The sequence below is a fragment of the Amyelois transitella genome, chromosome 5 (assembly GCF_032362555.1).
Source record: "Amyelois transitella isolate CPQ chromosome 5, ilAmyTran1.1, whole genome shotgun sequence".
NCBI lineage: Eukaryota > Metazoa > Arthropoda > Insecta > Lepidoptera > Pyralidae > Amyelois > Amyelois transitella.
The window spans coordinates 4,103,135-4,116,431 of NC_083508.1; the positions used below are offsets into that span (position 1 = coordinate 4,103,135).

General features: G+C 38.4%; 1 protein-coding gene across 1 annotated transcript; it reads left to right on the top strand.

The window, feature by feature from the left end:
- Positions 1-10,803: 10,803 nt before the first annotated feature.
- On the top strand, positions 10,804-13,098 carry LOC106137986 (uncharacterized). The gene has a single exon (XM_013338954.1). The coding sequence runs from the start codon at positions 10,804-10,806 to the stop codon at positions 13,096-13,098; it is 2,295 nt and encodes a 764-aa protein (XP_013194408.1).
- Positions 13,099-13,297: the final 199 nt, after the last annotated feature.

The window sequence follows — 13,297 nt, forward strand, 5'->3', positions numbered from 1 at the left end:
CGTTCATATTTATTATAAAAAAAACCACTGCCCACAACTTCGCCTGCGTTTATAAAATCCTTAGGTATGTATACTTTATGATGTCAATTATGGTGATTGGTGAGTTCTATAGTGGTGAAACCAAAAGAAAACAGTTTTCGTAATTACTGACTTTATCGCGACAGACAGACTTTCACTGTGCTAGAAAATCTTTTCATTCAATAAATAAAGGCATATAAAAGTGAAACTATGAATGTAATGGTAAGGTTCCCCTGTAAAGTTCAATAGAAGTCCATTTTGTTGTGCAAAAAGAAACCCTGACTTGCCCGCTCCTGGTTCGCAATTACCTATAGGTAGACCTCGGGCTCCTCTCCAGTTGAAAATGCAACCGAGACCAATGCTAGGATGATGATGAACACAACACCAAAGCCGCCTTCATGGTTAAAATATCGCGAGGAAATCACAATCCAGAGTGCCTTCAACGTCACGGACATAAATTGGTTATCGTTTACCTCGCTTTTCCACTACTGGAACAAGCCGTAAGCGGGCTTCTCCCCAAGAAAGACGCAACTGGGTCATGGTCATGCCAGGGGGATTAAAAAGAATGCAAAACGTTTTATATGTACCTAATAACATAAATCATTTTAAAATATCACCATCATACAGTATTTTGCTGATGTTGTAGAAACTTATTGAAATCAATGTAGGTTACCTTCGTGATTTTTGAGCGATATCAGTGTTCTTTTTTAACTAGGGTTGCCAGGTCACCAAATTTAATGACTGGACAGACCTGTGAGGATGGCCAAATGTTTGTTTATTAATACTTATCACGAAAAAATGTTAGACACCATGTATTATTGAGAATTTTTTATTTCTCGTGATGTTGTTGGGTCGACCGTATTCAGTGACTTGCTGGACGGAATAAGCTTTATTTTTTGGTCCACCTGCTGCATTTGGAAGTCTCCGAAGATAAAAATAAAATAGAATCTTAACCAGCCACCGTAAACTTTCGGCCGAACAAGCAATCGAGAAGCCTAAGAATGTGCGGACGCTTGACAACCCTACATTCAACAAACGTACGTTTAAACGAAGGCATATAATATAATAAATGTCAGCGGATTTTATTACGTGACAAGTTATTTTATTTTTATTAAGATGTGTGAAAATGTTGGTATCTAAAATGAAGTTCATGATTGTATTTGTGCATTTATTTTGCTTATAGTACACATTCTCGTTGACGTAATTTGGTCATGGCTGAGTACCAAGCTCGAAAAACATTATGTTAATCTACTACCTCTTACTATTTGCGATTTTATACGATTTTTCCTTATAGTTTCAATTATTATATCTTATATATAAAAGTCTCGTGTCGCAATGTTTGTTCCTGTACTCTTGCGAAGCGGCTAGACCGATTCTCATGAAATTTTGTGAGCATATTGGCCAACATCTATTTTTCATACCCCTTAGTGATAAGGGTTGTCGACCCTTTTTTTTTGTTGTCGAAGGGCAAATTCCTTTTTACGGACAACCCGAGAGTGTGGGACTCCTGGCACCTAGTATACCAGCCTACCCACTAAAACCCCTCCGTTCGCCCTTCTTGCCATTTTGAGGGCATCATGGGATCGCAGGCATTTCACCACGATACCATCTGGCTGCCCGGCGCTTTTGTGCCGGGAATCTTGCTGTAATGGGCGACCAGTAAGTTGCTGGCCGCCCTTTCCATCCCAGGGTCGGGAAGTGACCCTAGTGAGGCAGTAGGCGCGCACGATAAAGTGCACACCTTCTGCCTCCCCCGACCACAACGGTGTAGAGGCGCGTTCGGATCGTGTTCACGCGCCCTCTCAGCGGCCTCCTTCTGCGAGATGACGAACTCGCAGAAGGAAACCTGGCCCGCTCATCCGACCACTTCGAGCACTCTGCCAGAGTATGTTGGGCCGTATCATCCAGCTCCCCACACTCATGTCAGACCTCAGTAGCCTCTTTTCCAATCCGATGCAGGTAATGACCGAAGCAACCATGTCCGGTCATAGGGTTGTCGACCCTTAACATTTTTATTTTAACTGGAAATTACTTAACAATGATTTATATGGCAAAACAACGTTTGCCGGGACATCTAGTAATTTATACCTATATAATTATTATATATAGTATAATATAAGTCTTTTCAAGACTACGGTTTGTCTACCAATGCAAGGGATATAGACGTGATTATATGTATGTATTTAGATAAAAATTCAGGTTTGTTTTTGTGTTTAAAACATTTGTTTTAAATTATTTATTAATTTTAATCTATTTTTTTTGACAAACCATTGGCAATATTTTATATTTATTGAATTTTTGACTACCACTCAACTTGGGGCGAAAACACATTTTTTTTTGTAAGTATGTGATGAAATTTAAAATGTATGTAGGTTTCTGGTGGTTGCCCTGCAAAGGTTGCGGAAGTCGCTTCTTGTATAAACTTTACTTGCTCAAGTTCAATTAAGAATCAGGTTATAGGTACATATTGTGCTCCTCTGTAGACATGCGAGGATATAAGCGGGGCTAACACCAAATATGTAGAATAAGAAGTTTCTTGGGTAGTGAGAGCAAACGAAATACCTATAAGGATTCTAAAATTCAAAAAAGGAGCAAATGGGCAAATCACACGATTTTCATTTTTCATGGTCGGAGCTGCGCTCATAATTTTGTTATTATACAATATAAGTAAGTATTGTAGTAGTAAGTATTGTACAAAGTCTAACCATAATAAGGTCGATTAAAAAAATTACAACTCGTTGCAACTTTATGTAGAGTAGAACAAATTTTATGCAAAGTGCACTTTGACTGTAAAGAATTATTACTGTAACTAATTGCCACTATCCGCGACTTCGCCCGCGTAAGTTTAATAGATAATATATAAAGGGAGCTAGATTGCTTTTTCTACTTTTGAAAGTCTTAAAATTTTCATACCTATAAAATAAAAGGCATGTAGACATACTTGATGTATTTTTTCATGCTTATTATAAAATCTCTCATCATGAAATATTCCCGATTATCTTACCAGTTTAAAAAGCTCGAGGTTAGGTAACGAAAGATTAAGAGATAGGTACCTACTCGTTGTCAGTTATTTATGTCTGTTAGTAAAATTCATGTGCTTAACGCACAGTAAAATTTTATATTCACATCAATTTAATTTTAGGTAAATAAAATTGATATTAATCTATAATTTTGTTATATAAATTGATTTAAATATATTTATCTATTATGTGTGTGCCAGCTGTGTACCCAGATTTCTATAATTATCTCTGAATCTTACTTCCATCACTAAGTCATCCAGATAAACTTGGTCTTGTGACTTTTGGCTACCCCTTAGGTATAAATCTAGATTGTTACAAATATCACAACGTACCTTGATCTTATTTAAATTATTAATACTTAAAGTATCTTTTTACTTACCTACGTGACGTGACATATAAAAAAAAAGCACAGAATACCTTTTTATATCTTTTTTAATTGAACTTCAAATCAAATCATTTATTTATGTTTTATTTGACATTCTACTTTATTCTTCTTACAAACATAAACGTTCGATCTCTGTAACGTAGAAAACAAGATCGTGCGAAACTCTGCGTAACTATGATCCAAGCTGGGTAAGGATCCCATGCAAAGTCGCAGACACCTCTATTGTATATATTTTCATCGCTACCAGACCCACATGAGTATCATATAAAAGCATAATAAAATATATTATATAGAAACACTCAAGGGCCCACATTATGCTCTGATTTGCATTACTATATATATCTTACTAGCTGTTGCCTGTGACTCCGCGTGTAGATATAGCCGTTACATTACATTGACCATATAAATTTTGCATACACCGAGAAGGACATAGGGTGTCAGGTACCTTACATGCCGGCCTCGTCGCGGGCAAAAGCTAGTTATTTAATAAATTTAATTGAACCATAGCTAAGTACTTACTTAAGTACTTATCTGTGAAAATAAAGTGCAAATGGGCATATAGACAACGCAGGCAATTTTAATCCCTTGGACTCAGGTGTCTCTTGTTTTTAAGTGACATAGCTATTTACGTACATGCAATCACGATTTTATCCCTTACGGGCCAGTCACGATAACAGTATTGAAAAGACTGTAAGGCCTTGTTCAGATGTATAGCTTAATTATGAAATTGAGTTTTCTATTATTTTGTTCCCTTCGATCGAACGATTGGCGTTTGAGAAGTGACTCCTAATGAAAAAATAAAAAGTACTACACATCAAGAATGTTTTATGATATCAAAATTAAATGATTTACCTACATAGTGATTAAAACTGTGTAAGCAAAAAATACTCGGTCAGTCAAATGTCGCAAATACGTAATGCAATCGTATTCGCTTAAAGTTGTAAGCAGTTTTGTGTATAAAACGGTGTGGTGTCGAATTCAATCATCACATTTGCGAAACTCTGTAATCATGAAGGCTGTTGTTTCTCTGTGCGTGTTTGGCGCCGTGCTGGTGGCGTCCGCCCCCACGCTCAATGATGGGGTGCTTCAGTCCAGTGAAGCAGTTTTATTGAACCAGCAGCCACAAATTCTTCGGGAGAAACGTTCCCAGTATCCTCCACAACCAATCGGAGGATACGGTGGTGGATATGCTTCGCCTTGTGGAGGACTGCCTTTACCCCTCCCGCCGCTACCAGCCCCGCTGCCTGCTCCGTCTCCTTACCTCCAACCAGCGCACGGTTATGGACACGCCTACCCAGCACCCCATTCTTACGGCTATGGCGCGCCACACTACCGCGCTGATGACATGGGCGAAGACCAGGAGATGTGGTCCCCAGATATGGACAACATGATGACAGAACATATACCTATGGCCAGATATGGAGGATACGGCGGGGCTCCTGCGGCTGGGGGTCTAGCTGGACTGGGACAACTTACGCCGGCTGTGGCGTCCAGTCGTGCCTACGGAGTGTTCCCTAATGCAAACATCGGAGGATGCAATGTACCGCTTCTGCTGAGTTGTTCTCCCTCAATTGTACCTGGTAAACTGATCAAATCCGGATACGGTGGGGGATATGCTGTTGCGCCAGCCAATGCCTACAGAGAAGTAGACCAGCCGCATTCAGGGTCCCACGAAGAAATGATGCACGAGGAAAACGAGACTACCAACCCCCAAGATCAGAAGACGTCAGTCAATAACGCAAGCCACGCCAGTACCCACCAGTAACATAGCTTTAAGGTCTAGTTATAAAATCCTGTGAAATGTTGTTGTTAACTTAGGTACGTTATTTAAGATCAATGCGGTGTAGTAAAATAAAAATAATTTAAATCTATCTTGATTTTTCTAAACCAGCCCAAAATAAATCCCCATTTTCATAATAATCCTTACTCTCATAAAAGAGGATATGCGCGTGCCAGCGTGCGCAAATTAGGCCTATGTAGTTCATAACGTAAAAAAAAAAACATATAAACTCATTGTGAGTGTAATGCGCACATTTGAATGATATTCAACTTTGTATTAAATAAAATCTCTATTTTTGAAACTACATTGCTTTGTTTGTCGAATACTTCAAAATGAATACTACTAGATTGGGTATTTAGTAAACGGAACCCTGAATATAAAGTGGTTGATGTTTATCAACCACTTTTAATTTCAGGGATTCGTTGATAATGATATCCTAGTTCGGTATAATGATGACTTTAAATCATAGGTTTGATGGTTATTTACTCGTATATCTCTAGAGTTATATCGCTTCTAGAGTTGCACCCTCGACCGTGGGTGCTTCTAGGACTGGGGTCCGCTATATATTTACATATCTATCATATTAATATTATTAAAAGGTAAAGATTGTAAATTTGATGTTTGTAAGGGCTTATCTTTGGAAATACTGAAACGAATAATGAAAAGTATTTTACCGTTAAAAAGACACAATTCTGCGGGTGTTATAGATTATGCATGTACCACAGGCGAAGCCGTTCCGGGCCGCTAGTCTATGCATTAAGGAGGATACAGGCTGACTAACATAAAAAAGCACACCTCACTCGGTTTAGGAATTTGAAATCCCATGTCCTTCTCTTAAGGGTGCAACTAAGAGAGGATTTTCCAAAATTAGGACAAATTTATTAGACACAAACACTAGACACATGATTATACGTATTTCCAAGTAAATAATATGTAGGCAAATCAAACTTACCATATCATAATGTGCTTTTGTTAGATAAAAACTTATAAAAAGAATAAATAAATAAGAACTAAGTATATATTTTGTATTTTAATTGTTCTTTATAATAAAAAAACTTAAAAACTAAATTGATGAAAGTTGGCATAGAGTCAAATTACGAATAAATTTTGAGGGACCTTCTTATTTATTTAGTTTTCTTAAATATTCTACTAATATTATAAATGCGAAAGTTTGTGAGTATGTCAGGATGTCAGTATGGATGTTTGTTACTCTTTCACGCAAAAACTACTGAACCGATTACGATGAAATTTGGTATGAGGTAGCTGAAGACCCAGAATAACATATAGGCTACTTTTTATCCCAGAGTTCCCGCGGGATTGATTGTTATGTTATGATAAGGGTTCTACGTGGACGTAATCGCGGGCGGCCTCAAGTTAGTCGGGACTTAGTAAATACCAGCGAAATTTTCTGACTGATTAAAGTTTTCAAAGAAATATGAAGCGACAAAATAAATTTTTGCCATCCCAATCAAAGGAAGTATATATCCTACTCGTAAGTATGAAATTAGTAGTTCTATGAGATTATTGTAGTAGTATGCAGAGATCGTGGCAAGTGGAAAGAGGTAGTCTAGTCTCTGCCTACCCCTCCGGGAAAGAGGCGTGATTTTATGTATGTATGAGATTATTGGTATTTAAAACTTTTCCCTTATTGACTAACTGAGAGACATCACACAGCTGTACTAGGTGTTAGGAAGCCATGTTACAATGACAACCCAATTGAACTAGGGGGGCAGACAGGGAACTTTATATTTATGTATGTTTTTTGCGAAGTGTAAGCGTGGTAATAAGAAATTTTGCAACATCTTAACGAGGCCTTTCAGTCTTTTCAATATGTATGTATGTTTTTAATTACACTTTCAAAAACCTCACACCGTCAAGCCTTTTTCAATGTCAATAAATAAACAACTCCATAAGAGTGCTATTGTAAAGTGCCGGGAACCACACGGCATATTAGCTTTGGATCCGTTAAATATGGAGAGTTATATTAATAAATTAAAATTGCGAGTAAATGCCAATAAAAAAATACAATAAATATAAGTACCCGAAACCGCCGAGCTTGCATAAAGAGAGTTATGAATGTGGATGAAGCGAAGGAAGTATGCAGTGATCGTGGCAAGTGGAAAGAGGTAGTCTCTGCCTACCCCTCCGAGAAAGAGGCGTGATTTTATGTATGTTATGTATGTATGCGAGTAAATGCAATCACGGTGAAGGAATTTCATCACTACGTGCTAGGATAAGATGCGTTTTAGATAGAAAAGATTGTATCGCACGTACATGCGTATTGACTCACTATGTTCGTTTAGTATAAATGTTACGAAAAACCCTCAGACCACACAGATCACCATCACATCCATCATGAAGACCTCATTGGTACTAGCAGCGCTCGTTGGCTTCGCCTTCGGGGCCCCAGCTGAAAATATCTCTTCGGAGAAAACAGCTGAGATAATGAGGTCAGAACGATCTTACGGACCTCCGCCTTGTGCTGGAGCCGGCGGCTATTCAGGTGGCGGAAGTTACGCCCCAATGCCACAACCACAGTACTTACCACCACAACCTCAACCACAGAGTCCCTTGCCGCAGTACAGGGAAGATGAGAAGCACCAAGAATCAGCTAGATCATACTACGAACCTTCACTTCCGGCTTTGCCAACCGCTTCGGGATATGGGTCTGGAGCAGCGTCGGTGTTAGGACCGGTTCCTAGTCCAATTCCAGCGCACATTTCTGGCGGTCCAGCCGTGGGTCTCTTCCCGAACGCCAAAGTAGGAGGTTGCAATGTACCATTACTACTCAGCTGCTCACCACAAGTCGTAGCTGGCCATCTAGCGGAGTCTCACTACTCAGCCCCGGCCCCAGCATATAGAAATGGAGAAGAACAGGAAGAAGCTAAACTCATGGAGATGACGATGCAACCGCCGATTGCGAGAGGCGCCGTCAGTCATCATAAAGTATCTGAGGACTACCCTGATCCCAAGGACCCACACCCTGGCAACCACCATGTGGTATCCAAGGACTACCCGGTACCAAACCTCTCGATTATGGTGCAGTCACAACCCTTGGATATCAAAAAGAAAACTGAGACTAAAAATTGAGAGAAAAATTTAGGGCTTTAGTAAAATTTTGAAATGTTTTTATTTATTATTTTTGTACCAATTTTTATAATTTATTTATGAAATAGAAATGTGTAAAAAATTTGTTGTTTCATGTAATGAACTTTTATACTCACCACAGTGTTTTCTCCACCCCAAAAAATCTTAATATGAGTGTTTTTCCCATACACGAATGATCTAGGAGAATCAGTTTTATGCCAGCTTGTTGCTTATACACTAATATTAACATTGCAATTGCCACATCCGATCCTTCTCACTGAAGTTCAGTTTTCTGTACTTAAAAACTTAGAAATTTCAGAATAATTATATTTTACTCCTGACGGTTTTGACTGTCTCAGCGCCAAATCGCATAAAATCGATGGGCACAATAAGTTTATACGTTGGAAAAGAAACAAACCATTTTATTTTATTATAAAAGTATGTAACATATACCTATATATATATATCGCTTTTGGAATTGCAAATCCATCATTAACCTATACGTGGCCTTCCAGACTTTTCGGGACTGTGGGCTCTGTCTACCCAGTAAGGGGTAAATACTTAATTACCCTATATATACTCTATATAGATGAATTGCGTATGCGAGCAAAATAAGTTCAGTTTTTTCAGGACGGTTGGCTCTATCTACTCCGCAAGGGATATAGACATAACTATATGTATGTATAAAATGTCCTATTTATTTTGTACATACTTTGATGGTGTGTACTTGGTTAAATAATGTATAAGGCCAATTAAAAAAAATTCTACTAAGACTAAAAAGTAAAGGTTTATGCTGACCTTATAAATCGGAAAAGGTATTTTATGACGATTGATATGTATGTCGGCATCAGACTGTCAACTATTGCAGTTTTCATTAAGCCAAACGATCCCAACATTCTATTCTTTTGACTTTTGGCACTGTCTATCCCTAAGGTATAACGACGTTATGTGGGTTTCTATTTACTTATGTTAGTTAATTTGTTTTTAGGTTATAACAATAATACATAGTTTTAGTACAAACATACAAGGATATACAAATATATAACATAAAAATAGACAAAGCCTTGTCTTGAAAAGCCTAAAAAAATCCCGAGTGTATAAGCCCATATCCCTAAATCGCCTTTTACGACATCCTTGGGAAAGAGACGGAGTGGTCCTTTTCTTTTTTTCTATTGGTGCCGGGATCGACACGCCCTTACTGGATTGACAGAGCAAAAAGGAGTTGTATGCCAAGTAAAGCTGAATGACTTGTGACTAACTGACTAATTAAATTAGAGACATGTTGCCAGATTTATCTTTTAGGCGATGGGCTAGCAACCTGTCCCTATTTGAATCTCAATTCTATCATTAAGCCAAAGCGTGGCTATCAGTCTTATCAACACTATTAACTCTGTCTACCCCTTAAGGCATATAGATGTGATTATATGTATGTAACTCAGTGAGGGATAAAGGCGTGGTAATGTTTATGTGATTCGCGACACAAAGTATACACCTCATAGTGTGTCGTTAAATATTTTCTTTTGATTATTCCAAATGAGCAAATAATACATTTTGCGGAAATCCCCAACTTTTGTATCGATTTCCCTTGATTGACTTGTACATTCTGCACTGGAAGAGAAGTACCTGGTATACACTAAATTTTGTTCCTTGCTTCCAGACTAGCATGGAAGATATCTGTATTCGGGTACAGATAGCTTTCATGCTGAAAAGAGTTATAAACTTAGGGAATCCTTTTTTAGGTGATGGTCTAGCAACTTGTCACTATTTGAATCTCTGGAGGTTCCCTGCTCTAACAGTCTTTATAAGACTGTCGGCTCTACATATCTTCCCCTTAAGGGATATATACGTTATTATATGTAGGTATGTAGATATTCTTTATGAATGCAGATTCAGGCCAAATGACCTCAAAAGCGACAATGATTACGTATTGCATTTAGAAACTTTGCAAATTTGGTAATTATATATTTGTTGACATATATTACATACATATATACGTCTGTATCCCTTGCGGGGAAGACAGAGCCAACAGTCTTGAAAGACTGACAGGCCACGTCCAGATTTAAGGCTTAATGATAGAATTAAGCTTCAAATAAATATCAGTTACTAGCCCATCGCCAATAAGAAGAATCCCGAGATTATAGACCTATCCCTTTGTCGTCTTTTGCGACACCCATGGGAAAGAGATGGCGTGGTCCTATACATACATAAATGTATGTATGTTTGTATCCTGGTCCTATTAGATTGGTGCCTGGAACCAAACGGCACTAATATAAGTTAAATATAAGCTCTAGTTTTTCATTTTACATATTTCGTACATAATATTCAAAGAAACATTTGCCATGTCGTTCGTGCCTCCGTAAGCCGGAAGGTGTCGTTTCAGCAATCCTACTGAGTCAGTCGATCGGCACGTATTGATTTTTCTTTGCCGTCCTATTGATTGTTTCTTTAAGCAAATTAGTATAAATGGCTATCGCAGATCATCTCAGCATCAAACACATCCACAGCAGCACACCATGAAGACGCTAGTTGTGCTTACTGTGCTGGCGTCAATCGCTGTGGCAGCTCCACCTTTCTGGGCAAACGAATTCAAGAATACGCATCATGGAAACTGGCCGGAATATACCAGGAGAGATAAGAAGTCCCCACAAGGATACTTCTTTGCTGAATCAGCACCATTTACGCACGTCGGTGTACCTCCAGCTCACATCGAGGGCGAGCTTGAAAGTTCTGCGGCTACTGGAAGAAGTTTTGGTCTGAAGAAAACATTATTAAAGCCGACCATTATCAAGAGGCCTAGCGGTTATCATTACTACCGAGACTCGGCTGAAGCACGCGCTCAAGAAGATCCTTCTGAAGATTGTTCTAAGCAGTTTAAGGTCAAAGTTTGTAATGGAGAAAAAACAGCCCGTTCAATTAAAGAGGAAACTCACGAAGATAACATGGAGAGTAGCTTAAAAATGGCAAAAGAAGCAATTGAACATTTGCAAAGAGACCTTAAAAACAAAGAACTAAGTCCTAAATCTGCTTCATGGAACGAACGCGATGTTCATGAGGAAATTGAAGTTGCCAGAAAAGCCATCGATCAAGTTCACAAAAATTTCGGAAATTTGGAATCAATGAGTTTGCATTCAAATTTGCATGATGAAACTCTAATTCATTCAACTGATGGTAGCGGCAAAACTCATGAAGAACGAGCATCACAATGGAAAGAGCATGCAAAATCGTTCCAGAGCCATATTGAAGGTGCTAGAAATATGGAAGATATAATGAAATCAGCTAGTCACCATGAAAGTTCCTTACATTTTGAAAATATAGACACAACTAAACTTATGAAGAATAGTAACCAGAACGAACATTTACTTCATGAAGCACCATTGAAACTGATGGCTAAAGAAATGAAGGAAACTCACGAGCGTCATGCCCATTCCGAAACGAAAACCCAATCTGATATGAAAGTAACAGGAACTAAGATGGAAGAGTCGAAGATGGAGCAGAGTCAGCATTTCGCAAAAGAGAAATCTGCTGAAGTTAATATGGACTTACAAAAGGGAATGTCAGAAATGAAGAATTTTGAGCTAGAAAAATTGAAAGCAAAAGCCTCAGATTTGACTAATGATAAAATGCAACCCATTAAAGAAGCCGACCAGCATGAAAGTCATATTGACGAGAAATTAAGAACAACCAAAGAAAATGAACAAAATGAAAAAAGTAAGCCAGCATCTAATATTCAACCAATGTTAGATGTAAATTTACAGAGTGGAAGAATGGTTGACACCTTCAGGAAATCTAGTGAGCAGAAATGGGATCACGAAATGGATAAGCACTTGAAGCAACCAAAAAATAGTTTTACAGAAACGCAATCAATGGAACATTCTGCTGTATCAATGCAAAGCAATCACATTAAAGATAATTTTGTGAAGAACCAGCTTAACCAAGAAAAGAAATTCGCCCACACTAAAGCATCTATGAAATCAGCCGACAACGAAAACACAAAGAAAATGATAAATGACCATCATGACGTATCTTCACACTTACACGTTCCCAGCGAAAAATCAGTTGATGACTTGGGACAAGATAAAACTGAATTAAGCAATATGCGTTGGGCACCAATGACAAATGAACACCTGGAAAAGTCAACTCAGATGAAGGCGGCTGCAGACTTCCACAATAACGAGAAACAACTAGGAGCGATGCATCATCACACTGAACCTACTGTTCAACCATCAAATCAAATAGAGACTAAGAGCCATCCAGTCCATGGTCACTCTTTGAAAATTCACGAGAACGAACACTCTATGAACCATGCTATGAACCATGCTAAAACGATTGATGAATTCAACGGCATCATGTCACCAAACCTAAAAACCAGTATCATTACGGACCACGCTAAATCAGCTGATTTAGACGGTTTGATGTTACCGAATATGCCGAATTGGATAGATTTTACTGGAAAATCAGCTATGGATTTGATGCAGTGGTCACACAAGATGGATGGTGGTCGATCAGCATATGGAGGTTATGGAGGTGGTCTGTCTGGAGGTTCGGGAAGTGGTGGAGCTGGCGCAGTTGGCGTATTCCCTAACGCGCATGTTGGAGGATGCGCAGTGCCTCTACTCCTAAGCTGCTCTCCGTCAGTCGTCTCCGGCAGTTTGGCCAAATCTGGATATGGGTCGAGCTACGGTTCTGCCCCGGCATACAAAAGCGCGGAGGAACGAAACTTACACAACAAACGGGACACTAAAAAGATTAAAGACGGTTTAAACAAGAAGAATATAAAACAGAAGACATCTAAAGCTAATAAACAGTAATCACAAAGATGTTGATCACGAAGATTCGATACATGGACGTATTAGCAAAAAATAAAGGGACTCCGGATTAAAATATACTTAACTGTAGATTTTTTTATGTTAAGCTAATATTTTTTATACTTATTGTGTAAATTTAAACATCACAAGGCATTAAATAAAATTATATTTCTATTTGAAATTATTTTTACAATGTTTTCCC

Coding starts and splice junctions, on each gene's coding strand:
- LOC106137986 (XM_013338954.1), top strand. CDS start 10,804: ATGAAGACGCTAGTTGTGCTTACTGTGCTGGCGTCAATCGCTGTGGCA.